Below are 25,446 nucleotides of genomic sequence, written 5' to 3'. Positions count from 1 at the left end.
AAACATCTTAAAGTAACGTAGTGCAATGAATAATTTATTTATCAAAAATACTATCATCAAAATAAATTCATAAATATAAATAAAGAAAAAACAATAAGTATTTAAGCTTTTAATACTCTAAATGCAATCATTTCTTATGGGAATTTATAAAGCCGAAAAACGTTTTTGGTTTTTCATACTTTTGTTTTGTGCCAGTTCTAATCATTCATATTTTCAATTTATACATTTTTGCCTAGTCATAATTCCCATAGATAGTTAAATAATGAACAACAAACGCAAAAGAACCGCCCATGTTGGGCACTTAACGTTTTATTCTAAGTTCCATTCAGCTGGGCCATAAAACCAGCTCTCCCCTCTTTGTCCAGCTGTGACAAATCGTAATGAAATTACCACCCAGATATGTACATATACATATGTATATGTATACATATAGTCTATAGACACTAGTTGCCAGCTGGTAGCTACCTGTGGCCAAGTGACACTTGTGCAATTATTGTACAGAAAACAAAAAAAGAAGTATATATGTTCATTGTCAGGTGGCATAGGAACCGAACCCCTCGACAGGTTGTGTTCGGCGGTTCCTGGTCTCGGCCAAGAGCCAGGCGGTAGCGTGAAACGAATTGTTTTTCGGTTTTTGTTTCTATACCCTGTAACCATTTTGGCTTCAATAGGGTAGAATTAACTAAAACCTCTGAGCCTTTAAGTATTCTCAAAAGGCCAAATCTTCATTTCAGAGACTGTTACAAATTTTTGTAAATCATCAGGCTTATTTTTCGATTAATTCAGCATTTGCGCCAAAATCGATAATTATCGATTTTTATATGGGTTTCTTGAGCATTCTTTGGAGAGTATAAGAACTAGTTACTTCTCATTTTGTATATAGTTTCTCTTACAGCATACGCAATTATATTTCACTTTTTGGATACCTTTCACTCGCAGTCACAGAAATATCCCTGGTTTCCAAGGGTATTTCCAAGTCACGCACTTTTGAGTAGAGCAGCCTGGCTTGGAGTTTTTGTTTTTTTTGTATTTTTGCTGTGTTGCCGACATAGTCGCCATCCCAACAGGTACCAAAACAATGCCGACTATTTAGTGAAATGCTTTTGTTTCGACTGCGCCGCAACTCGTTGTCGCAGTCGCAGTCGCAGCCGAGTCGCTTATTAGCTTACCTGTTATGCGAGGCATTTTCCATTTTTCACACGCACATGCAGACGACGAAAAACTCTCTGGCAGACTGGAAAATGAAAATGCACTTGCTTGGGATTAGTTTCAAGTCTCGAAATTCGAATCTCGCCCTCGCTTCGACTCGGCTAGTTGCTGTTGCTGTTGCTGTTGCTGTTGTTGTTGTTGTTGTTATTATTTTGTCTGAATGGAAACATGAACGGAAATGCCGCAGGGGGTGATTTCTTTTTACTACGCTCTTAACTGGGCTTATTGCGAGAGTGTGAGCGAGATGCAAGCTATCTCTGTCACCTGGCCATGGTCTGTCATTAGGATTTATGTTGTTTGATTTAATGCGCTCACAATTTGGTTCACTTTTCGGTCTGGGCCATCATTTCCTATCGACTTGGGGCGCTACCGGCGTCTGCCAGAGCATCTTATTTTATTGATTGGCTTTTGGGTTTTTACTCTATAATTAATATGCTGGGTCTTATCTGTTGTCTCTTGCTTATCATTAAAGCACGATTAGCTGCCCTGGGAAAACTGTTTGATTTTCAAATGCAGCTACAACAACTGCTGAATGGTAAATTTTGTTATATATTTATTCATCGATTGTTTGTCGTATTAATTAATAGTTATGTGCTTATGCTGCATTTTATGGGAGTTGGAAAACCAAAGAGAGCCTACATGTGTGAATCATTAAATACATTCGATATCTGCTCTAAGCGCGTAAATTACAAATCGATAATTATCGGTTTTGAGAAAATTTAGTTCATTATAAGCAAACAACAAAGATTTTCGCCGTTCCGAACATGATTATGTATACTTTATGAGGTCGTAGATCCTGTCTTTCTGCCCTTTACATGCACTTGCACGAGTGTGAAATACCCTATTTATTGAATTACGTGTGTTCATTTTGATTGGTAACCGGATTGTACTTTAAAGTCTGCCCAAATACATTTTCCAAAAGATTTTATTCTATTCGATTGGCAGCTTTATCAGCTCTGATAACCGTTGCACTTTCAATTACAACACAATATTTTGCAGCTGGCAATGCCGCGCATTAAATTGTTTCTTTCTTAATGGGCAAATGTGTACACACCAAACGAAAATGAAATGTTTGTTGCCACGAGGGTGTGTGTATGCACACACATTACAAACAAAAATATATACATACATACATATGCAATTCTGATTACCTCAGGTTGTCTAGTTGGCCAAAAGCAGGCGACTGCAGTGGCCCCAACAGGCATTGCAAACACTTTCGGCCAAGTCAAAATGGCCATAAAAAATGGAAAATTGCAACTTTGGAAATTATGAGGCAAACAAGTTTTCGGCGCAGCACTCGGGCCTGCGGCAGCTGCAAGGGTAGGGGTAGGAGTAGGGGTAAGGGGGTAAGCAGCGCCAAAATTTCACGTAGCAACTGCAATTGCTACATAACTTTGGTAGTCGCCAACGGGCCACCCTTTTCCAGCTGCTGCTGCCACTACACTGCCACTACACTGCACTACATGAGAGCGTAACTATTATTATTTTTTATCATTAAGAAGCGGCTTCCGCCTCGGCAGCGAAACGAACTACACATAAATTGACGCACGGGGCGCGCGCAAAAATATAAAGATGGGAAAAAAAATATATAAACAAAACACAGTCAACGGGAAAAAAGCAACAAATGCCGCTGGCTAAAGACAACAACAAAGAGAAAGGGGGGACAAAAACACAAACAAAAAGTGAATTGATTTCCATGTGTGGCGGAAAAATGTTTTGCTTTGGGAAATGCTTTGGATAATTGTGTAATGCGGTGGCCACCATACACGACCCCTTCTCTCCCACACCAACACACACACACACACACACACTTAAGAGAAACGTCTCGAGGCAGCGTTGCCAATTGTTAAAAGTTACAACAACAACAACGTTGCCAACTGTCAGCTGTCAACTGCAAGCGGAGCGATTTATTATTGTTGTTGTGGGTGGAGCACAAAACAAAAAATAGGCACCACAAAACTAATTGAAAGAACTCAAGTAACAAAACACCAAAACTGGCTTACTAATTGTACAAAGAGTTTAGTTTTTTAGTTGTTGTAGAATCCTAGCACGAGACGACGTAATGTATAGAAAAGTAGCTAACTGAAAGAAGAAAAACAGTGCTTACAAACTGTGAAAAAAATTAGACAAGCGCATTAACGTATGCCGAATGCTTAAATTATTCTAATAGTAAAGCAGATTTTAAAGATCTTAAAGCACTTGTACAGCAAAAGCTGTTTGTCAGCATTTTTATTGCGTTTTGTTAGGGTCGCCTATAAGCTGAACTGTGTTTGATTACATGTGGGTGTAACCCTAGACCTCATCAACTGCCTTTCTCCGTAGATCGACGCCCTTAGTATTATTGTCGTTATTATTGACAGCGCTGCGAAAGTTGCCAGCTCCAAAACCAAATGAAGCATGAAGCAATGGCTTGTAATATTAGACAAGTTGTGTTTTTGCAACAACAAAATACAAATAAAATAAAAAATGCGTCGCCCTGTTGAACAACTAGGCGGCAACCCTGCCGCAGCTGCATTCCGCAATTGCAATCAAATCAACTTTCCAATGATGCATTTTGTCTTCATCGTTCGATTATAATTTGCCATTTTTGTTACCTTATTAGATAAAACAAATAAAAAACTATCAAAAACCTGTTGGCAACGATGATTTTGATATTGGTAGTAAAAATAAATGCTCAAGCGCCTAAATTTTATTACTCACGATGGGGTAGGGGCAACTACGGAGGGGCTGTTCGCAAGCAAAGTGAAAATTGCTCGTAACAGAAAAGTGAGAAGAAAACAAAAAATATACAAAAACAAAATAAGCGCCGGCACTTGTCAAATAGAGAACGCTATAAAAATACATACAAAAACGATTTGTATTATTTTTCGATATAGCGATAACGCAAGAAACGGAATAGGTAAAAAAAAAGCTGTACAAATAACGGAGCTATGTATATTTTGGCAACCGAATGTTCAAACACGACTGCACTTCCAGTCGAACAGAAAGAAGAAGACCTCATGTTAGGGGTTCTATCACTGGGAATTCTTGTTGTACTCATATGTTGCTGCTATTGTTGCACCGATAAATAGCAAAAATATTGGATAAAATAAAAATAAAAATAAGCTGCCTGTCGCTCGGAATATTCCACAAAGTGTCTACGCAGTAGAAGAAAAGCTAATAAATCAACGCGAGATCCCACACACGGTACGACGGGCATATTATCAAAAAAAAAATTGCCACATTTTTGCAACACTCACCATGCAAATATCAAAATTTAGCAATCGTTAAAGTTGTTTTTGTTGATGATGCGGATACTGCGGCAGTTGTTTTTTATATTTCTTTTTCATCCAATTTGATTTTGTTGTGTGTGATTATTAAATAAATAAATTGAACATTTTTCAACACTCGGTCTGTATTGTTGTTGTTCGCGCTCTATGTACAAAATGGGATGTATTAGAAAATATGTACATGCACACAGCACACACAGCACACACACACAAACGCACAGCGAGCAGCAGCAGTGAACTGAGTGGAACACAAACAAACACGTTTTAGCCGTGTTTGTGTGCACGTGTGTCTGTGTGTGCGTGTGCGATTAGAACTGTTGTTGTTGACCGTTTATGGCTGTTGCTGGTCGATGTTGTTGCTGTTATTGTTGTTTTTCTAAACTGGTATTAGATGTGAGCGGGCCATGTAACCTAAGAAGCGCACTGCAAATGCAACATTTTGCTGTATATGCAACAATTGCTACGAATTTGTATTATTATTCACTTGAAATGGGCAACGTTTTGATTTCAGACGTGTAAAATTGCACCGACTTAAAGCGTAAAATGAAAATAAAACGGAACTCTTGACTATACACACACACACACACACACACCCATTCACGCACGCACTCACCCATACAAGCACAAACTCACACACTCAACACAGGCACATCAGGTGAACGCGGCGCGCTAAATATATTCAATAACTCAGTATTAAATAATTATGTTTTTTAATAAGAAGCACGTTAAAAACAATAAGCAACAATTTCTATTGCAATTGTGTGAGTTTTCCGAAAAAAAGTAAAAGGCGAGCAATATTAATACTTCAAAAAAACATTACGCTTTTGCTTCTTACATTTATATTCATAGACACATTTTTAAATTGTTGTTGTGTATCAACAATTTCCAAAATTGGATCACTTTTTAAGAAACTTCGCAAACCGCACTACCGACGGACCGACCGCACGCTCCAACAATAAATTTTACAATAACAAAACCAGCAACATATTGCTGTTAACCGGTAGCATAACAGCCGGATAACATTAACATTATCTGTTCACTTAACATTAACATTTTCCAGACTGTTATCAACAGTCGAAAACAGCCGTTACTCGCTAATAAGAGTCAAATATAATGAAAAGAACTGATATTTCATGGCACACGCTGCTAAATATTGTTACAAATATTTTAATGGCAACAATTTGTTTTAGCTAAACACTAATTTGGTAGGGAACTAACAATAAAGTTAAGTCGCGCGCAAAACGCGGACCATGTACGGAAAACCGCGCAGAAAACGCATGCGTTTTAACATTCTCTTATAGTTAACATATTTTTTGTGGCTGTTATGTTACAAATTAGTGTTATACTCAAAAGGAGCTCTTGAGTACTCAACTAGCTCTCAGTCTGTTAGATAACATAGTGCAGCTGGCTGCCATAAAACTAGGCGCTTAATTTAGGGATTTCAATATTTAATTCTCTTTATTTTATATTTATTTATTTTTATAATAAAGGATATTCATTATTTATAGACTATGTGGTCTAGCAGAGATTACTCATAAATATCAACCAATTCTTTGGAAATTGTAACAATATATAAACGTAGGTAGACTAGCGGAGATTACAGAATAATATCAATGAATTAAATGGAAAGTCTTATGGTATATAAGCAATATGATCAGCTCCAGTGCACTTGTCTATTATTCCTTGAGTGCACGCAAATCCGGATACAAAGCGCCCGCACTTATATATTGAGATTCCGGTTTACGCAAATCACGTTTATATTCGACGACAACCGCTTCGCCCGTTTTCTTGACCAACTTCTTGGCCATACCCTTAGGCGTTATAATGTTGACATTTTGGCTAATGATAAAGGCATTTCCCACCGTATCAAATGTGCCGCAAGCCAAAGTGCCAGCCGAAGAGCCGTATCTATAAGAAAATCTCCATTATTAAAGGATCATTTGGAAGCGTATGTCATAATTTACTTGTGCTCAATTATTTTGACGGAATTCTCGCTCAGGCTGTTGCCCAAAATCTTGGCCGATGTTTCGAGGCCATCGAACACCGTGGAGAAGCCCTCCACGGCGCCGGCGGCAATTGTCAGGGCACCTTCCATGGCGCTATTAGCCTGACTGGTGTCATAGCCGAAGCCCTTCTGCAACAGCCGTGAGCCCTGGGTCTGGACCTGTGGTGCCAGATAGCCGCCCACTGCCATGGCGGCTGTGCCCACCTTGCCGGCTATCCAGCCGGTCATGCCGGCCGCCGCGTGCGTCACCCTTTGCGCCACATCGACGCCCGTCTGCACCGAGCTGGGAACTTGAGTCTGGCCATCTGGTGCAGCAGGCGCCATTTTGGATATTAGATATGGCGTAGTTCTCATCATGAGTCCACCTGTCTTCTCGGCGCCTTTGACCAGATTGCGCGCTATGAAATCCGCTGCGCACACAATGTGCTTGGACACCTGCTCCGAGCTGGTTGCCTGCCCAAGCTGTGCCTCAGCACGTCGTGTGCGCGGCGATTGCAGTTGCTCCACAGTGTCCGCCAGCACGGCCTCGAGCAGATCCAAAAAGAACTGCTGCAAATCGGCCATTTGCTCCTCCTCCGTCTCGCCGGCGCTCGTGCTAAGCGGACGCTGTGGCCGCTCCAGCATAATGCCAAAGGCATTGCCCGGCTGCGCTGATTCCATGTCCGGCAAAATGAAGGCGCCGTACTCGGTGCGATAGCAATTGGATACATTGGGTATAAGTGGATATAGCCAGATCGGCATGCCCACCTCTGTGGACTGTTCCGGTTGCGGCATATCGCACTGTATAAAGTAAATGCCATTCAAATATTTCCATTTGCCGCCCACGGTGCACATAATCAGGGACATTTTGGTGCTGCCTGTCAGCGTGGCTACCTGGCCACCAGCCTCGATTCTGTACAGCTTCACTTGCGCCTGGAAGAGCTCATCCAGCTGTGCTTGCGCATCGTGACAGGCCAGCAGTTCACGCAGCCCAACGGCCAGCTCCTTGTAGGTCTTCGGTCTGCCAGTGGCATTTGCTATATCGTAGAATGTATTGGGATTCTCTGCGAGCAGTGGTCGCTTGCTCGGCGACTGTCCATCTGGCACTTCCGGCTCCCGCGCCTCCATGGCACTCTCATCAATGGGCGACTGCTTGGCCCGCAGCACTTGAAGGCGATAGCTGATCTCCGTCTTGGCGCTTTTTAGCTTTTGGATTATCGCACAGGCATCGTTCCACTGCGTCTGCACCACATCGATCTCATCCGGCAGGCCAACGGGTATGGCGAACGTCTCCTCAACCATGTGCAGCGCCTGCGCATAGGCGGCGAGGGCCGCCTCAGACTCGGCTTCCTCGTGACTTACGGCTTGCTCGACCTGTGCCATGGCCGCCTTGTAGGAGAGCTTGATGCGCTCGTAGGCCTCTAGGAATTCCGATTCCGTTGACATGACGCTGCGAAACTGCAGTTAATCAATTTAAGTATTTATCGCAAAGAAATTCAAATTATTGCTACGGCATTTGTACAGTGGTCGCTCGTTAATCAAAACTATTCGCTCTAAGAAGCGCAATTTTTCCGTGCCTTTTGTATAGAAATATTTTTCTCTTTCATATGTTTGCTAGGGTATCTAATATTCGGCACACCAAAGATAACTTTTTAAGAATATATATTTTATCCGTATAATCAATTTAGTTCAAAAAATATTTTAATATTGTTTTAAAATGTATTCAAATGTAATATTTTTTAATACACATGAATAAAGAACTTTCAGATAACGAAATTTTTACTTCTGATTTATCGAGCGACCACTGTACTTTCATTCTTTTTTAACCAACTTCTTGAAAGAGCTCGCGCGCCATGTTGGATGCTCTGCGAATAACAATCTAAAACTAAGCTAATAAAAACAGCTAAAAGGGATTTTAATGCGTCACAAGTTGACAAAGCTGAATGTTTGCCAATTTGTCTGACGTTCACAAATTGCATTACATAGAATTTGCTTGCATGATGGCATCCGTGCCTGTGCACCCCCCCCCCCCCCCCCTTAACTATCAACGAGAATCACACTTGTTGTACTCAACTTACTTGTACTCTTATCACGTCCTGTTCGCTCTCTACGAGGAGAACTTTTTCCAAGGAGAGAGATTGTGAGAGAAACCGGGGATAGACGGATGCTGACTAATCGCCGTGTTGTTTTGCGCTCTTCGCAGACTTTGCACTTGGCTATGTCAACAATTCTTGAGCTACAAATATTAAGACACGTATCTTGTACTTTGATTTCGCAATTTGTATTGCTCACCTTATCTACGCGTATTGCCATTTCATGCAGCTGCTACTATATTTCTCAATCGGTTGTGCCAATGACATCGTTATGTACGAATAAGAAATTCGAGAACAAAAAATCGAATGTTCCGTGCAGCGCGTGCGTTTCTGTTTGTGTTTTGATTCTTGTTGTTGCTTCTGCCGCAACAGCTGTTACACGTTCCAGCATGCTGTCCAGCAAGCGCTCGAACGACGTATGTCATTCTGTCGTAACGTATCGTTAAGCTTAGCGAACGAAGCTGTACAAGTTGTTTAACAATTTGAAAATTAAATATTTCCCGAGTATTTGTCTTGGCAAAACAGCATATTGTAAATGCGAATACACATTTTAATTGATCTAGTTTTTAAAAAGAAAAAAGAAAAATTAAAACTGTGCAATTTGAATTTTTGGAAGCTTTACCCATTGGAATCACCGCATTTAATTCAAATTATATTTCAAATACATTTCTTTCGTTTTTTGTTTTATTATTTTTAAAATACAGTTTTTAATGTTAAATTTTACACATTTCGTTCGTTTCGGATTACATGCATATCCTTTTAAGGGGGCATTGGCTGGCGAAAGGAGATGGCCGTATAAATATATATATACATATATATATTTATATAACATGAAAAAGTTTTCAGATTTTATAACGAAAATAATCTACTGGAATTTGATGAACAATTTGCAATTCAACATGTCAAATTCTAACGAGATGCAGACTTGGGTTGCTTGGTTTTCCTTCCAAAGGCGTTCCCTTGCGGGAACGGGAGACGAGTTTCGATTGAAATCACAATGTATATTATATATAGTAATGTATATATAGAATAAGCACATACATCTCAGTTTGTATATATAATTGATGTATATATATTTTTGTATATATATATATATATATTATTTGTTTTTTTTTTTTTAACGTAATTATAACGCATTTGCGAATTTTCTCACACAAATGTGACGATAACGGAAAGAAAGCTTTTCTGCTTTTTCTATACTTTTCAGCTTACATTTTCATTGCTTGAATTTAAGTATGTATATAAATCCTACAGATTGTTATTTTTTTGATTACATTTTTCAATGCGTAGACCTGTGCTAGAGCTGCTGAAAGAGCTGGTAAATGGAGGAAGCCCCAATGTTTAGGTAGACGGCGCAGCGGCCAGCTCCCGATAGGCGTCCTGCAATGCCTGCTGCTGCTCTGGACTTAATATGCTCGCGCAGGCCTGCATGACGTCCGGGTTGGACTCAATCTGCTTGACAATTGTTAGCATGCGGGTACCGGGTGCACTCTTTGCCTCCAAAACATTTGTGCAGAACGTGTCCGCGATGATGGAAACGATGCGTGGCAGATTACAATTGTTGGCGCCCAAAATCGCTGGATGATTGGCCTCAATCAGATCGCAGAGATAGCCATAGATATGGGCGGCTTCTTCCGGATCTTCGGAGGTGGGCAGCCACGAGAACCAAACGCTAATTAGCTCATCCAGATTGGTCAATGCCGACTTGTTGTATTTAAGTATCTTGGCAAATGCCGAAATGGCGTTCTCCGTCGCATTTATGTTCTCAATTTCGCGTGCCCTCGGATCGTTGATGACCTGCACCAGCAGCGGAATGATCTGAGCGCATGTATGGGCAAACTGATCGCCAGCAAACTGGCCCAAGACCCCACAGCCGTAGGCAGCCGCCTGGCGCACATCCGGCGACTTGTCCAGCACATACTGGAGCAGTGCAGGCGTAAAGATTTGCTGATACGGCGTACAAGCGGGACCACAGAATTCTAAAGGACGGATAAAAATGAGCATTAGCTAACAATTGGGTGTAGTAATTGCTATATAGATAACCCACCGATTAAATCATCGAATACACAGACGCCCCACTGGCGATCGGCAAATGGACGATTGGGATCCAACAGTTTGACAAAGTGCGGTGCCACCTGATCGAAGGCGGGCAAAAATTGCGCCTTGTTGGTTAGGAAGAGTGCGTGTATAATGTCCACCACCTTCGACAGTATATAGATATCTGTATCATCCTGTTCGGCCAGCTCTTCCTCAACGCCATCATCGTAATCCTCCTCGGTGCGGGCAGCCAGACGCTTGTCGGCCCGCTCGAAATGCTCCAGCACATACTTGTTGATTATCTCGAGCACCTGCTTCATGGCCTCCTCGTTAAGGCAATTGGGTCCCAGGGTCTCAATACATTTGGCCAGCGAGTTGAGCAGCTCGGACTGAACATCCGGTTCCGGTTCGGTATTGATCACCTTGATCAGTTCGGGACAAATGTATAGCCACATGCCCTCCAAATAGTTGGGACCCTTGATTTTGGCGCAGTCGAGCAAATATGGCAACGATTCGGCGGCAGCCGAGCGCACCCCATCATGGAAGTAAAACTTGAGCAGCGGCAACATTAGACGCACCACCTCCTCGGCGTATTCGGCGAAGCCCTCCTTCAGTTCGCGTGCATAGCACACGAGCATTTCACAGGCGGATGCCTTGTCCTCCATGCCAGCGGTGCGTATGGCAAAGTTCTGCTGTTCGCCCAGCGTAATGAACGACCATTCCACATCGCCCTCAATGTCCTCGACCTCATCGTTGTCCAGCAGCGCCACCTCGGGCTTCATGGCAGCGGTGCGCATCACTGGACCCATAACCAGCGGCAAATACTGCTCGAATTGCTTGCCCAAAATTTTGCACATGCGCGCCCATGCGGTTATCAGATACGATGTCTGCGGATCATCATCGGGCAGATCGCCCTCGGTATGGGTTTTCAACAGCATGTCCATTACCTCACCGGCATCGTTAATGAATTTCTCGCGACCCACCGCCAGGCCGATGAGACTCACGCACTCGATCGTCTTGCCGCGCAGCATGCGCAAATCCTCCGAGTTGGCATTCTGTATGATGAACTTGAGGCAGGGCATCAGGCGGTCGTAGTAGGCGACAAACTCATGCTCGCACGTATCTGCCACGGAGGCAATGGTGGTGACAACCTGCTCCAGCACCAGCTTGTTGCCCTTCTCGACGAGCTCCTTGAACTTGGAATTGAGAATGGTCTCCAGCTTGGCCATGATTGCGTCCAAATAGCGTGTCAATATGTTCTTGGGGCAGTCCTCACTGAAATTGACCAAAGCAGCGCCGGCGTGCGCCTGCACACGCGGATTTTGCTCATCATCAAGCAGCAGCAGCAAGCCAGGCACCACCTGTATGGAGGGAAAATGTGTTAACGAGTATATTCAAGACATTGCCATTGTCTGCATTCACCTGTTCATGGAACTTCTTCTCGAATGTGGGCGCAAAGTCTGTGGACATTTGACCAATTGCATTGCAGGCGGCGTAACGTACGCGTGGATTGGGATCGCGCAGATAATTGAGCACACCGGACATGACCTGATCGAGTATGGCCTCCATTTGCTTGTGACAGCCCTCGCCGATGGCCGAGATGGCCATTAGAGCGGCAAAGCGATGCTTCCAGTCCGCATGGTTCAGCATGCCAGGCAGGGCGTTCATGACATGGGGCAAAACCGTTTTGCCGCCCAGTCCGCAGGCCAAGCGATCCAGTGAAGATTCGGCAATTACATTGTTATCGCTGTGATCATCCTCATTGATGACATCGGCCGTCGCCCAATCCTCATCCTCATCCAGATCGGTCATCATTTGCAGAACGAGCGGAATGAGTGCGATAATATATTTCTCAGCACGCTTGCGCACCATGGCGGGCGCATTCTCTGCCAAAGAGACCATAACCTCGAGAACCAGATGACGCCAGCTATCCTCAAAGTCCTGTGAGCTGAACACCTTCATGCACATCTCGAAAATGTACTCCACCTGTGGCCGCAAGTACGTCGGGCAATTCTCGGTCATGTCAATGAGCAGCTTGAGCAGGCTTTGATCGTCCTGTCCCTCAATCGTTTCGCCCGTGATGACAATCATACGCGGCAGAAGATCCGCAAAATGCTTGTATATGGTCACCTCCTTCTCCTTGTCGTGGTAAAGTATAAAGGCGCCAATGGCGCGCACCGCCTGCACGCGCACCTCAGCATCGACGGTGTTCTCCATGCTCTTGGCCAGCATCTGTTTGATCAGATCAATATACTGCGTCTCCTGGTTGCCAAAGATCGACGGTACGCTGCTGAAGATTCGCAGTGCCGACTCCTGCAGCTGCGGCGTTGGTGAATTGGCGCATTGGAACAGAAACTGCAGAATGTCCGGCCACTGATTGTTGCCATCCTCGTCGATCAGATTGCGCGCCACCTCGGCAATTACCTCGCAAATTTTGCGTCGCAATTGCGGCGTCACATCCTGTTGCACGGCCATCAGAATCTGCTGCAGCAGCTGATTTTGCGAGTCAACGGGCAGCTGCAATCAAGATCAAGATCTTCGGATATTAACAAACTGATCAAATTGAAAAGTGCAATTATATTCGTTTTACCTCCTTGTAGAATTCCATAAACTCGGATGTGAAGAGGCGACGCAACAATACGGCGGCCATTTGGCGTGCCTCCTCCGATTGTTGGCCATTGTGAATGTTGCCCAACAGGTGTGTTACTTTAAGCTCTCGCGACAGATTGTTATACGTTTCCTTGGGGTCAGATAAGGATATAGAGGGATCAAGAAATGGTAAACAATTAAGGGTTCTCCACAAGGAGCACAAGAAAACCAATTTGGCATCCCATTTATAATTAACTTCAACTTCATTTTTGCTGTTGTTTATTTAGCAGTTTTTTAATTTTAACTAATTTTTGTAGTTAGTTTAAAAAAACAATGAATATCATTTTTTGTTCGTTTTTATAAAATATGTTTTTATTTCAAAGTTTATTTGAGCTTTGATAACATATTTCAAATCCCATATTAACATCGCTTGTATCTAACTTAATTTTGTTGCAATTTACAATAAAATTGTATTATAAAATTCTAGATTTTAGTTTCCGAATAGTCTTTAAAATCCCATTGAAATAATTAAATTTCATATAATTAAAACCACCCATTTTCACTTAATCGGCCAAAATTTGTATTAACAGAAGCGTTTTTGAATGTTAAATTCAGGAACTTCGAAGCATAAAATGTTGTTTAACATAGCTTATAACTGAAATGTCGATTCCCTCTTAGAGTTGCCACCTTAAAAGAGTCTTTCTTTCCCCACTCTATCTTGCATTTAGACCCTTTTGTGTATTAACAGAAGCATTTCGAAATTTCAAATATATTCTTCAGGAATTCCTTAGCATAAAATGTTAATTAACATTGCTTGGAACTAACACACGCCGATTGTAACTAGAGTGTTGCCACCTTATGAATCTCTCTTCTGCATTTAGATTAGGATACATTCATTTGTGGAAAATCGAAACTTCACAAGTACTTTAACATAATATAATGGGCAGTAATTGACATTATTATGGCATATTTGAAATTTTTGTTTCCAAAATGAATCCTGCCAGCAATACAAACTCCAATTTCTGGCTGTGCAGTTTTTAGGCTTCGTGCCCGTTTGAAAAGTCAAATTACATCGACTGTATATGTTTGTGTATATGCATGTGTATAGACTAACAGTTGCAGTACAAGGCAGCGCGTGGCGTGGGCGGCGCCAAGGTCAACAGCTGAAATGCGTGTGGACTGTCGGCTCAATCAGGCCGTTTAATAATGCTACAAATAAAACAGATTGCATTTCAGACCATGCGTCATCATTAGCAATAATAAACATTTTTGCACCTGCGCTTTGTTTCCGTTTTGCAAGCGTGTAACAATTGTGCGTGCTTGTGTGCGAAATTCATTTAAAGGCGCTGTCAGCCCAAAAAAAATATTCATACATATTATATATTATAGCTCCATACGAATTGTTCAAATTGTCTTTTCGCTTTGTGCGAAGCACACGCACACACACATACACAGTCAGCAGTTGCACACACACGCGTACATGCGAATGTCGTAGCGAAAAGGAAAGCAAAAACACGTTTTGTGGGCTTTGAGATAGAATGCACGATGATTATGATTCAGGGAATCTTATACTAAATGTTTCTATTAATTACGTTTGATAGATAAAGCATTGCAACTGTCTGGGTGGGTAGCCGAATTTTAGCATTATACTAGATGCAACCACATTTTAATATTGCGCAGTTGTCTGGTAAAATTTGCCATTTTTTGGCCCTTGTTCCTAGTAGGACTCACCTCGGCCTGTTTGCGAACTTCATTGTCCATGGAAAGCAAGGAGCTCAGGAGCTGTTGAAACTGTGCCTGGTCTGCAGCCATTTTAATTTGCAGTTTTCACACGGTTTAACACGATATGGAAAACACACAATTTTCACAATCTTCACGCGACGAAGCCGCTTAAAAAAGAGCAGAACAATAGAAAACGCGATGCCGGGTTGCCAAAATTCCAAAGTTTTTTGTAGTGGGTGTATATTATTGCTGCAAACACTAGAAATACACTTTATCCTTATCACATAGGTTGCGGCATGTAAAAAAATTCTTTTAAACTTATTTGAAATTTTGAACAGACATAAATTAAAGAATTATTTATTAGGAATTTTTCCAAGCAAGATATGCAGAGCTGTGTCAATACTGGCGTCAAGCAGCACGCGCTATGACAATGCGCTATTATCGATAGTTTTTGGCGCGCAAAAAGTGTGGCCACACAACAGAGAATGTTATAAGTTATTGAATTAAAAGAATACAGAATGATTTAAATCTATATATCATACTATGCTTGCGATTATCTATTTCATAATTTAGTCTTTTAACCAAAACCTTTTTTTTAAATAATTTTAAGATATCGATATTGACAATCTGTAGTCGTTAATTTCAACTCTTACTAAAGCTGAAAATATATAAAAATTAAAAAAAATAGCGAGTTTACTTTGCAGTTGTCTGAAAGTTATTGTTATTGGATTGTTTTATTTTAGCAAAAATCAATTTCACTTGTGATTATTTAAAATTAACTGTCGTTTCTTTCCAAATTTATTACAGTTCAATGTTATTTTCGCTGTTCTACACACTGTAAACAGAAATTAGTGTTGTTTAACAAACAAACATCAGAGTTTGTTGTTTACAAACTCAACAAAAAGGAAACCCCATCAAAACAATCAAGAACTCAAAACAATCAACAAAAAAGAAAGTATAACAAATGAAAAAAAAACTTACAACTTGCAGTAATCTTTTAATATAGTCAAAAATAATAAACAGCAGCCTAGAAAATGAGCACTCGGCTCTGCGCCTATAAAGATTGCCATAATTTTTATTATCGGCAGGATAACAGCGGCTGCGGCGACGTGACGCTCTTTGCTTTCCCCAAGGATTCAAAGCGCGCCGAACAGTGGCGTGTGCTGGGTCAAGTGCATCCAAAAATTGGTCCCAAACAACTATATATGTGCTCCATACATTTTGATGCCAAATATCTATCCCTGAACAAGAATCGTCGCATTTTACTCGGCGAAGCTCTGCCGTTTCCCTACAGCAAGAGAAGAGAAACAGAGGAGAGTCCTGAACAAATGACAGCCACATCTTCTTCGACAGCACAGCAGAGCTATTGCATCAATCCGGGTGCTAAGAAGAGTCAGATGGAAGATGATAATCTCAAGGACAGTATATCAACGACATGCTCATCTTCGCAGCAAAGCTTTTATATCAACATGGACGAGGACGATTTAAGCATTGACAAACTTGTTATGGTCGAGTCAACTACAACGCCATCGCAGACCAAGGACAACGCAGAAACGGATCTGTTCGACAAAAGTGAGCGGCATATTATATTACATATATGTATATGTACATTATTAACTTATTTTTTAACTTAAAAACTTAGTTGAATTAAGCATTGTGCCGCCCGCCCGCAAACGCGCACGGCCGCCTACGCCGGAGCTGGATGAGGAGGCGGAGCCGGCGGCGGCAGATGATGATCAGCTTATAGACGACTCTGAGGTATCCATATTCAAGTTCAAGGGGGAGCAATATGTGCAAATGTCCCGGGAATATTATCTGCAAGAGAAACGCCAATTGATGGACCAGTTGCGCTCCTACAAGCGGACGCTGGCCAATATTAAAATGGAATTAATGCCGCTTAAGGATATATGAGACGATTGAACCATATTATATTTCTTAAAAGCCTAATTTCAAATTCGTGTTTCAATCACTTTGCTCGCAGATGGCAACTTGTGCTGCCTGCTCCACATCGCTGTCCACGTCGGGCACATCGCTGTCCACGTCGGGCACATCATCATCATCGTCATCGCAGTCGTCGCTATCCGGCCGCTCCTGCATGCCCTGGCCGAGTCTCTGGCACTGCAACAGCTCGGCCCAAGTCAGCTGTGTGTCGCACAGCGGACACACGCCGCCTACAGGTATATACTGTCCTGGCTGATCGGCTAGCAAGTAGCTGGCCAGGCACAGCATGTGGCAGGTCAACCGGCATTTGGTATTCAAGCAGCCCAAGCGCGAACGCTCCGGCTGCTGAATGCGCTGCATGCACAGATGGCACTCAGATGACGCCCAGACGACTGCAGCTCGCTCCGTGGCATCCAAATCCAAGCGATTCTGCGATGTGGTTATGGCCACCTTGCCGCTAACGATGAGCATGTGCGGTGGCAGCGGTATGACAAATGCCCGCTCATAATCTGCCTCCAGCCAGCGTATTGTGAGCGGCAATCGATGCCAGGGTCCCACGCCTAGCATTCGATTGACTATACGAAAATTATAATCAAAATGCGATTCGCGGGGCAATTTACGCTTCAATTCGGTATACATTTTAAGGCGCGTTGATAGCGTCGGCTGTTGCCACGCCCATTCGAACTGTAGCGCAACAATATTGTTGGGAAATCCATGGACAATCATCACCATTTGCCAGGGTCCCTTTTTGCTCGTCTTGCGGGCGCCGCCAAAGTCACAGCCACGATTGTGCTGCTTAATCCGTCGCTTGGGATTCACCGTAAAGCCCACATAGCACTTGCCGCGATATCGCGCATCCGGACTCTGACTGCACAGCAGATACACGCCATAGAAGTGGCCCTTCTGGGCCAGAGCCTCGCCGGAGCCTGAAAGTTAGGGTTTTTATTATAAACAAGTTCATCTGCTACTCAACCAACATTCAAAGGCAGCGACAAGGGTTTATCAGGGGATATTAGCTGAGATAAATTCCGATTTCTACTCTACAAAACCGATCGGTGAACCGCATTAGCTAAGAGCACAGCATATCTTGGATTTTATGCCAAATTATTTGAAGCAGTTCTCAGTCCTGCAGTCCGGTCATTTAGGCAATCGAGCAAGGCTTCATCTGATTATTCTCTTAGAAGCCACACGATATAGTATTCCGATTGCTTATAAGATTTCCTATAATCAGCAACATCTTTGCTGCCTGCCACAAAAAGTCGGTCTAATACAAACAAACTTGGCTTTGTTATACTTATACTCTACGAGATCAGAGATGCCTCTGTAAGGGTAAGAAACATTTGTTGCGTTCATTCAAACGGGTCTATGCTCATTTCTATCTCAGTTGGGGCTCGCGTTTCCAATCGAATGTTTGCCTACACGAAATATTAATCGTTTTTTTTTTTGCTGTTGTTTGATATTTGGTCTAGAAGTCCTTTCTGTGTTCTGTCTCTTAGTCTAGTTTATTATGGGTTTTCTTTCTTGCATAGCACTTTGCTAATTTAATTCTAGTTTCATAGCTCCACTAGCGGCCAGTCCATTGATTTGTTGTTGTTGCTGTTGCTGCTGTTGTTGTTGTTGCTGCTGCTGCTGCTGCTGCGGCTGCTGCGAGACGGACAAGACCTGAGTCTGAGTTGGCGCTGGCTCCCGCGGCTGCTGTTGTGACTGTGTCGCCGTCGCGGCAGAGCTGTTGCCATTCTGCAGCGTCGCCTGCTGCTGCGGATTGGCCGCCTCGATGCCCGCGACAGTGGCTGCTTCACTGGGCGCCAAGATGCCGCTGCCGCCATTGCTTTGTTGCAGCTGCTGCTGCTGCTGCTGTTGCTGCTGTTGCTGTTGTGCAGCTGCTGCTGCTGCTGCAGCATTCTCCTGCACGGAGTTGATGAGTTTGATGCGCTTGCGCGTATAATGTTGCCACTGTAGTATGGCCTGATCGTCGATAAATTTGCAGCATTGATTGTTAACGATCTCGCGGCGAAAGTGTTCGTATTGCAGCAGATCGAGAAAATATAGGCACATGGGATACATCAAATACTTGGCATAGTCGGGCTCTTTCCAGTACTGCAAATACTTGAGGTAGTTGATAAACGACGGATCCTTAAAGTAACCACGCTGTGCGAGAACTGTAAAGCAACCAAAACGTATTTAATAATGTTCATTATACGATTTAGAATAAACAAGAAACTGAGCTTAAAAGAGCTAGGGGAATAGCCTAATATTAAGGGTAAAGCTATGGCCAATTCGGGATAACAAGCACGTAAATTGGATGGGTTTTAATAGCACTTTAATGCGAACTAGAAAGTACAGTTAATTGCAGCACGTCGAAGATTAAATAACCTTTCTGGACTGTGGTTTAAGGGTTTGCAGATATGTGAGAAGAATATTGAAGTTCGCTTGAAGTACTTTTCGACATATTTCGATGACGTATGACTTATCCGATATGATTGATAAGATTTGGCTCATGATTAATGAGTATAGATCGGAATTGTATATACTTTAAGGCGTCGGAGATGACTTCTTCTGTGCGTTGCACTTCTTAGAATAAAATTATAATACCCTCTTAGGGGTATAAAAAACATGTCTGAACATCTATTGGAAAATGAGGATATCGCCAATAAGGTATCCAAGATCGATGCGCTCATACAGGCGGACGGACATGGACAGACCTATTCGGCTCCGGTGTGCAGCTCACCCTGGAAATGGCCATATTAGGATAATGTACTGCATGATAATAAGGTATTCGAAATCCTGACTATATAATAAACAGACTTACAGTTGAGATAGTTGGGATTGGACAGGCACTGCACAAACTCCAGTTCGATTTGCCAGCGTCGTTTTTGTTGTTCCTCCGATTCGATGGCCGCTAAACAAAAGATAAAGCAAAAAAATGTTTAGAACTTGTATTTGAATTGAATTAGCTTTGTTTTTAGGTAATTTATTGCTACAATGGCTGTTAATTTCGTACTAACTAAAAGCATATGATTAATATGTTAACTATTAATGGAAAACAATAAAGAATAAAGAAAAGTCGAATGCAAAATGTGTTTAAATTTTTTTTTATTGTTTTTGTTGGGTTTACTTACTCTTACCCTTTCCGTACATTTTGGCCATTTTTCTAGCTGTTGTGGAAAGGGTTTCGTTGTTTTTGCGTTTTTTCAGTTTGTTTGTTTGCTAATTCTTCGGGTGTTGTTGTTTGTTTGTTGTGCTTGGGTGTGATTTCTCGTGTGCTTCAAAATTGTACATAACACAAAAATCATAAATTACACATAAAAATGTACACAATTCGCATTGGTGTGTCTGTCTGCTGCGTGTGTGTGTGTGTGTTTGTGTGTGCGTGTCTGTGTGTGTGTCAGATGGGTAAAAAATATTTTTAAAAAAAGCGCATACAAACACAAACGGAATTGAGTAGCACTTAAAACGTAATTCAACTATGAAACTCTCTGTCGCTCCTTAATTATGTTGGGTGATATTCGTTTTGTGGTAAGCAAATTAATTATAATTTATTGTTATTTTCAGCTACAAACCGTATGTGTTCATGACAGCGTGACCGAATCTTGTAAGCAGAAGAATACTGTTTTCCACCAATAAAATATACCGTAAATATACTGAATTATCTGCAACGAAAATGTACACACTGTTTGCATTGGCAATCATTTTGATTTATTTCCATATTTATTATTTACATATACAGTCACTTAAATGCGTTTATGTATCATCGATTAACTAATTTCTTAGTTTTAAATTAAAAATGTCACAAACACTCATTATTCAATTTACTCACTGAACGAATCACTGCAAAGCTCTCTCTCTTACAATGTTAAAAGTGATCTATTGGGCTCTCTTAAATTACAGAAATTCATCAAAATGGGCGCGCAATTTAATTTGTTTTCAAATTTTAGTATATTATATTTAAATTATTTTGTCTGCTTACAACAAATTTATTTGACTATTTCACTTAAAAAATATTTATTTAAATGTATTAAATATTCATCAAAAGTTCAGTCAGACAGCACACAGCTGCGAAAAATATACAGAGTATAGTTTCTTTTCCGGTAGTATTATTGCTCAGAGAGTAAGCAGTCGCTTACTCTCTATATCCCTCCCACTCTCTGGCTCTCTCTCTCTCTCTTTCAGTCACTCTCACTCTCTGTCTGCTGAATTTCATCAATTTTGTTGTGCCGCTCATTCGTATTTTGGCATTTGAAGCGTACGGACGTCGTGGTCGGTTTCGCGGACGCTTATTTGTTTATTGCTGCGAAAAAAATATCGTTTTACCAAATAGTTTAACATAAATGCATGCATGTACATACCAATGTACATCTTTTAAGAATACCGAAATCATAAAAGAAATAAATCAAAAGCTAAGGAAACTACAGAAGTGAGTAGATTCCAAGAAATCACAAGTGCGTGTGCCGACACATGTACATCAATTTATACATACAAATGTACGTGCGAGTGCCTGTTTGCGCGTGTGTGTGTGTGTGGGTCTGCGCGCGAGGTGCAAAATAAAATTCACAAGCGGCAAAATAAATGAATAAAATTGTATACACAAAGTGAGCTGCGGCACCAGAAGCAGCAGCAGAATGTTGTGAAGTTGCGGCGCAAAAAGAAAGCCCGCGAATAAAACGAGAAGAAAAAAAAAGTGAATTTAGGGCTGCAACTAGGAAAGTGCGTCGTTTTATTTTGAAATCGATACGAAAATAAAAATACACAAAAAGTGGGCCTCGTTCTACATACAAACAAATATACCTACGAATGTTGTCATACATATGCATTAATGTGCATGTATATTTGCAGGCGTGTGAATGTGTGTGTGCGTGTGCAAAGTGCAACATAAACAAACGAAAATGTTTAACAAGAATGCAAAAAAGGTAAATACATGATATGCCTATGTCTGTATACATACAAATATACTCGAAAAATTACTACGCAGCAGAAATTTATGCGGCACTGTTGTTGTTGTTGTTGTTGTTTCATATCTATCATATCTTCTGTTTCGTCTTTATCGCCGCCACCGCCGCCGACTTCGTCTCGTTTTGTGAATGAGCAGCAGAGCAGTGTTGTATAGTGTGCGTGTGTGTGTGTGAGCAAAATAGCAAAACAAAACTACGTTCCGGCATCTCTTGCATAGATGGCGCTCTCAGCGCTGCTTTGTTGTGCTCTCTGTGCACGCTCTCGCTCGCTCAATTTATGTGAGAGTGTGAGTACAGCAAGAAAAGCAAAAGTGTGAAGGAAGCGCGAAAACCACAATAACAACAACAATGGGAATATGTCAACATCAAGAACAAGACAATTGCACAGAAATAATATGGAATAAGAGTAGTAGTAAAAGTAGTAGCAGAGGAGATGGCGGGGGTGTTTGCTAATTAAAAAGCGTAGCAGTAATTGGCATACCGCTGTGCAGTCGTTCTCGTTCGCACATATAATGTTGCCACTTACTGTGCGTGTATGTGTTTTGTATGTGTTGATTTTTTCTTCTTGCAATACATATGTACATATGTATGTACATACATTTGTATGTATATTAAGAAATAACATTAAAATGCCGTTGTATTAATCATAATATATTTTTGATGGCGGAGCGTAAGGAATGTTGCCGAAAAGTTGAACATGCGTATATGTATGTATTCTCACTGATTCTGTGTGTGCGTGTGTTTGTGCGTTTGCTTTCTGTGTAATTTATTTATTTTTAAATCGAGTTTGCCTGTGTGTGTGCGTGTGTATGACAAAAATAAGTTGCCGCAAAAACAAAATTGTTGAAAAACAACAGGGACTAGCCAAGTTTTGTATATAGCAAAACCGGAAATTGTTTATGCGACGTTGGCAGCGACGTCAGCGACAACCGATCGCTAGTTTTTATGACGTGTGTATGACGGGCACACAAATACACACACACTCACATGTCATATAAGGTGGCAACTTTTGGAAATTTTGGTGCATAATTTGGCCACACTAATTAGCGGTACGAAGAGCAATAACAACAACAACAACACACAAAAATTACGTTGACCACATGTCTAAACGGCGCGCGTGTGCATGCACAACAATAACAAGAAGAGGAAGAAAAAAGAGAGCGAAATGAGCTGATGACCATGTGTGAGTGTGCACGCGTCTGTGTATGTGTGTGTGTGTGTGTTAGTTGAGCGAGACAAACTGGCAGGTGTCATTGACCCTTTTCGCTGTGACGGTAAAAGCACATTTTATTGTTGTTGTTGCCGCTGCTGTTATTTGCACTTTTTGTTTTTGGCTTTTTTTCTTTTTTTTTTTGCTGCGTTTGCTGTCGCTGCTGTTATTTTAGTTGTTGTTGTTGTTGTTTTTGTTGCTGCTTATGCTACACACTGCGGCTGCTTGGCCTTGAACTTAGGCGCGTTTTCTAAAGCACATATTTGAGCTCCAAAGCTCTCACACACACACACTCGCGTCAGTTTTTTTAATTTTTTTTTTGCTATGCTTTTGTTGACAGTTCTCTTTTGAGGCGCGCAGAAAACGCACACACCAAAAATGGTATCAATTACGCAATTTAGGTTGTTGTTGTTGTTGTTGCTAAAAGCTTTGCTACTTTTATTGTTCGTTATGTTGACAAATGTCAATGTGTGTGTGTGCGTGCGTATGTGTTGTATGAAGCTTGTTTTTTATACTATGGGAATTGAGGTCAACGCTGCCTTGTTTTCAGGAACAGGGGGCGCCGCGTGTGTGGGTCACGTCCTCAGAATCGTACCATAACATTTTTTACACATGACTCAATATTCCCAATTTTTGGCAAGAACAAGCGAGAGACTAAATGTGGGCTTTGTCGTTGAGTGTCTCTCCCGAGTTTAACGAATAATACATCTACATTTATGTATGTATATATATTTGTTTGTACATAGCGCCCGAAAAGATCTTAAGAAAACACACAAACCTGAGACAACATTGGTACCAAAGAAATAAAATATATGAATAAAAAACTATATTACATCATTGATCAAAGCATGACTAACGCATAACAATAAAAAATAATTAAACTCGACAAATGAGAACTTTTAGAAATTAGAATTCAATTGCTTGAATCTAAAATTCTTAAATATTTCTATTAATCAATTTCAGGGAATAATAAAAATAAGGAAAATTCTAGTAAGTGCAAATCAAAGATTGCAAATCATGAACAGAATCGAAATATATATATATATATATATGTATATATATGTATATATATACCCCCAAATCGCACTTTCTCATATTTGAACTATGTATGTGATATTTTTATGAGATGCAACGAGTAGTCTTGGGATATATTATCTATTTGTATGCGAGATAAAGCTCCCTTTTGTGAAACGATTAAATGGATCGTTTCCATTTCAGCGAAATTATGACCAAACCTGGGTATGTGTCACCTTTTAGCAAACCATATTGCGGCACATACATTCACACATGTTTTCATACAAATCGTCAGATTAGGCATTTTAATGCCCTCTCCGCGGGTATAATCATTTGACAACCAAATAGGTAACACTTTTTATGTGTGACCAACATAAAGAACTTCTTTATGGCAAATTATTTAAAGTCTTCTGAATCTATGCTTTCGTATACAGAATATAAAATATTAAAAGTAGATACTCATAAATATTATATTTAATATATGGTACATAAATAAGGGTATTTGGTATTCAGTGCTTGAAAGCTTACTTTTCTTTCCAGCTATTAGATCATTGTTTTCCGATTGGGTAATGCATGGAACACTTTTAAATCGAAGCTATTGTGAATAAGTTAATCGTTTACTTTGAATTAAATGTCAGCTAATTTCAGTTTAACAAAATATGTTATTTTCTAAAAGTGCTGCGTTACATACATATATGAGTTTTATTATGCCTAATTGTTGGAGGTGTCAGCTATGGACTGTTAAAAAGAAAAATAAGGTAATAAATTAAATTAAATTAAACATTAATACAAGGGCTTAGCTTTAAAAGCATGTCTCGTTTATCAAAATTTTAGTTTCGCTCTGTGTGTGTGTACATACATATGTGTTAAGGTGTACATATATAGAATTTGTTGTGGCATTTGCCAAAAAAAGAAACGACTACCTCTTAAAAAAAAATTGATCACAAGATGTGCGTGGTACCTCATACGACCCTCCCCCCTTTTAGCATCAGCACACCACGTCATCAGCCTGTCTGCCCTGCCCGCCTGTCACACCTTACGCTCTATCTAACTAACGTATCTGCTCAGTTCAACCAGTGTTGCCATCTTAAAAAAAAAGCATTTTGAAAATCATAATTGTGATTACGATTGTGTACTGCACACACGCATTTCGTGTTTATGCGTAGGCGGCGACACAGACTTCTCTTTGTGTGTGTGTGTGTGTTTATTTACTTGGACCTTAGACTCTTGATAAGTGGGGCCTGTGAGCGTTGGAGTCGGAGCGTGTGATGCGAATGAATCACTTGTAAAAACTGCGAAAACCAATAAAACAAAATAATAAACAACTCTTATAAAAAGCACAAAAACAGCATACACACACCCACACACACACACAGCACACATACACAGAGATCTACATATGGTATTTATCTAATTATTACTGTTTTTC

The 25,446-nt window shown here is 41.1% G+C and overlaps 5 protein-coding genes and 1 long non-coding RNA gene across 13 annotated transcripts in view; 2 read left to right on the top strand and 4 right to left on the bottom strand.

Annotated features, from left to right (window-relative positions):
* Positions 1-5,528, bottom strand: part of LOC135441055 (uncharacterized) — a 34,705-nt gene extending 29,177 nt beyond the window's left edge. The window contains exons 1-2 of the long non-coding RNA XR_010438406.1: positions 5,314-5,528; positions 4,449-4,623 (exon numbers count right to left, since the gene is read on the bottom strand). This is a non-coding gene — a long non-coding RNA (uncharacterized LOC135441055). The remainder of the gene's footprint in view (positions 1-4,448; positions 4,624-5,313) is intronic.
* A 381-nt stretch (positions 5,529-5,909) lies between these two features.
* Positions 5,910-8,909, bottom strand: spartin. 3 transcript variants are annotated; one of them, XM_064700427.1, is made up of 4 exons: positions 8,755-8,909; positions 8,541-8,698; positions 6,443-7,920; positions 5,910-6,386 (listed from the first exon to the last, which is right to left on the bottom strand). In XM_064700427.1, the coding sequence occupies exons 3-4, from the start codon at positions 7,906-7,908 to the stop codon at positions 6,155-6,157; spliced, it is 1,698 nt and encodes a 565-aa protein (XP_064556497.1). In that variant the 5' UTR covers positions 7,909-7,920; positions 8,541-8,698; positions 8,755-8,909; the 3' UTR covers positions 5,910-6,154. The 3 variants fall into 3 exon arrangements, with proteins under 3 accessions (XP_064556497.1, XP_064556498.1, XP_064556496.1); XM_064700428.1 differs by having other exon boundaries at positions 6,443-7,912; XM_064700426.1 differs by lacking the exon at positions 8,541-8,698 and having other exon boundaries at positions 8,755-8,907.
* Positions 8,910-9,217: 308 nt separating this feature from the next.
* Karybeta3 (karyopherin beta 3) lies at positions 9,218-15,226 on the bottom strand. The gene is made up of 5 exons (XM_064700339.1): positions 14,913-15,226; positions 13,183-13,332; positions 12,015-13,109; positions 10,603-11,953; positions 9,218-10,534 (listed from the first exon to the last, which is right to left on the bottom strand). The coding sequence occupies exons 1-5, from the start codon at positions 14,991-14,993 to the stop codon at positions 9,897-9,899; spliced, it is 3,315 nt and encodes a 1,104-aa protein (XP_064556409.1). The 5' UTR covers positions 14,994-15,226; the 3' UTR covers positions 9,218-9,896.
* A 547-nt stretch (positions 15,227-15,773) lies between these two features.
* Dlip2 (Dorsal interacting protein 2) lies at positions 15,774-16,850 on the top strand. The gene is made up of 2 exons (XM_064700473.1): positions 15,774-16,475; positions 16,546-16,850. Exons 1-2 carry the CDS (start codon positions 15,938-15,940, stop codon positions 16,812-16,814), a joined length of 807 nt encoding a protein of 268 aa, XP_064556543.1. The 5' UTR covers positions 15,774-15,937; the 3' UTR covers positions 16,815-16,850.
* Positions 16,810-20,494, bottom strand: MED31 (mediator complex subunit 31). 5 transcript variants are annotated; one of them, XM_064700470.1, is made up of 4 exons: positions 20,405-20,492; positions 19,964-20,107; positions 19,654-19,743; positions 18,241-19,003 (listed from the first exon to the last, which is right to left on the bottom strand). In XM_064700470.1, exons 2-4 carry the CDS (start codon positions 19,989-19,991, stop codon positions 18,381-18,383), a joined length of 741 nt encoding a protein of 246 aa, XP_064556540.1. In that variant the 5' UTR covers positions 19,992-20,107; positions 20,405-20,492; the 3' UTR covers positions 18,241-18,380. The 5 variants fall into 5 exon arrangements, with proteins under 5 accessions (XP_064556538.1, XP_064556540.1, XP_064556541.1 ...); XM_064700471.1 differs by having other exon boundaries at positions 20,268-20,407; XM_064700472.1 differs by lacking the exon at positions 19,964-20,107 and having other exon boundaries at positions 20,405-20,470.
* Positions 20,495-21,343: 849 nt separating this feature from the next.
* The window catches only part of InR (Insulin-like receptor), a 51,560-nt gene continuing 47,457 nt past the window's right edge, over positions 21,344-25,446 (top strand). The window contains exon 1 of one of the 2 annotated variants that reach the window (XM_064700458.1): positions 21,344-21,751. The gene's annotated coding sequence lies outside the window, so the exon portion shown is untranslated. Of the gene's footprint in view, positions 21,752-24,699; positions 24,776-25,446 lie in introns of those variants that run through there. The other variant, XM_064700459.1, reaches the window with a different exon arrangement.

The sequence above is a fragment of the Drosophila montana genome, unplaced genomic scaffold (genome assembly GCF_035044405.1).
Source record: "Drosophila montana isolate Dmon_TW-CO22-7 unplaced genomic scaffold, ASM3504440v1 contig_1761_1, whole genome shotgun sequence".
In the NCBI taxonomy this organism is placed as follows: Eukaryota; Metazoa; Arthropoda; class Insecta; order Diptera; family Drosophilidae; genus Drosophila; species Drosophila montana.
Note: the sequence above shows the minus strand (reverse complement) of the source record. Positions and strands in the feature narration are given on the sequence as shown.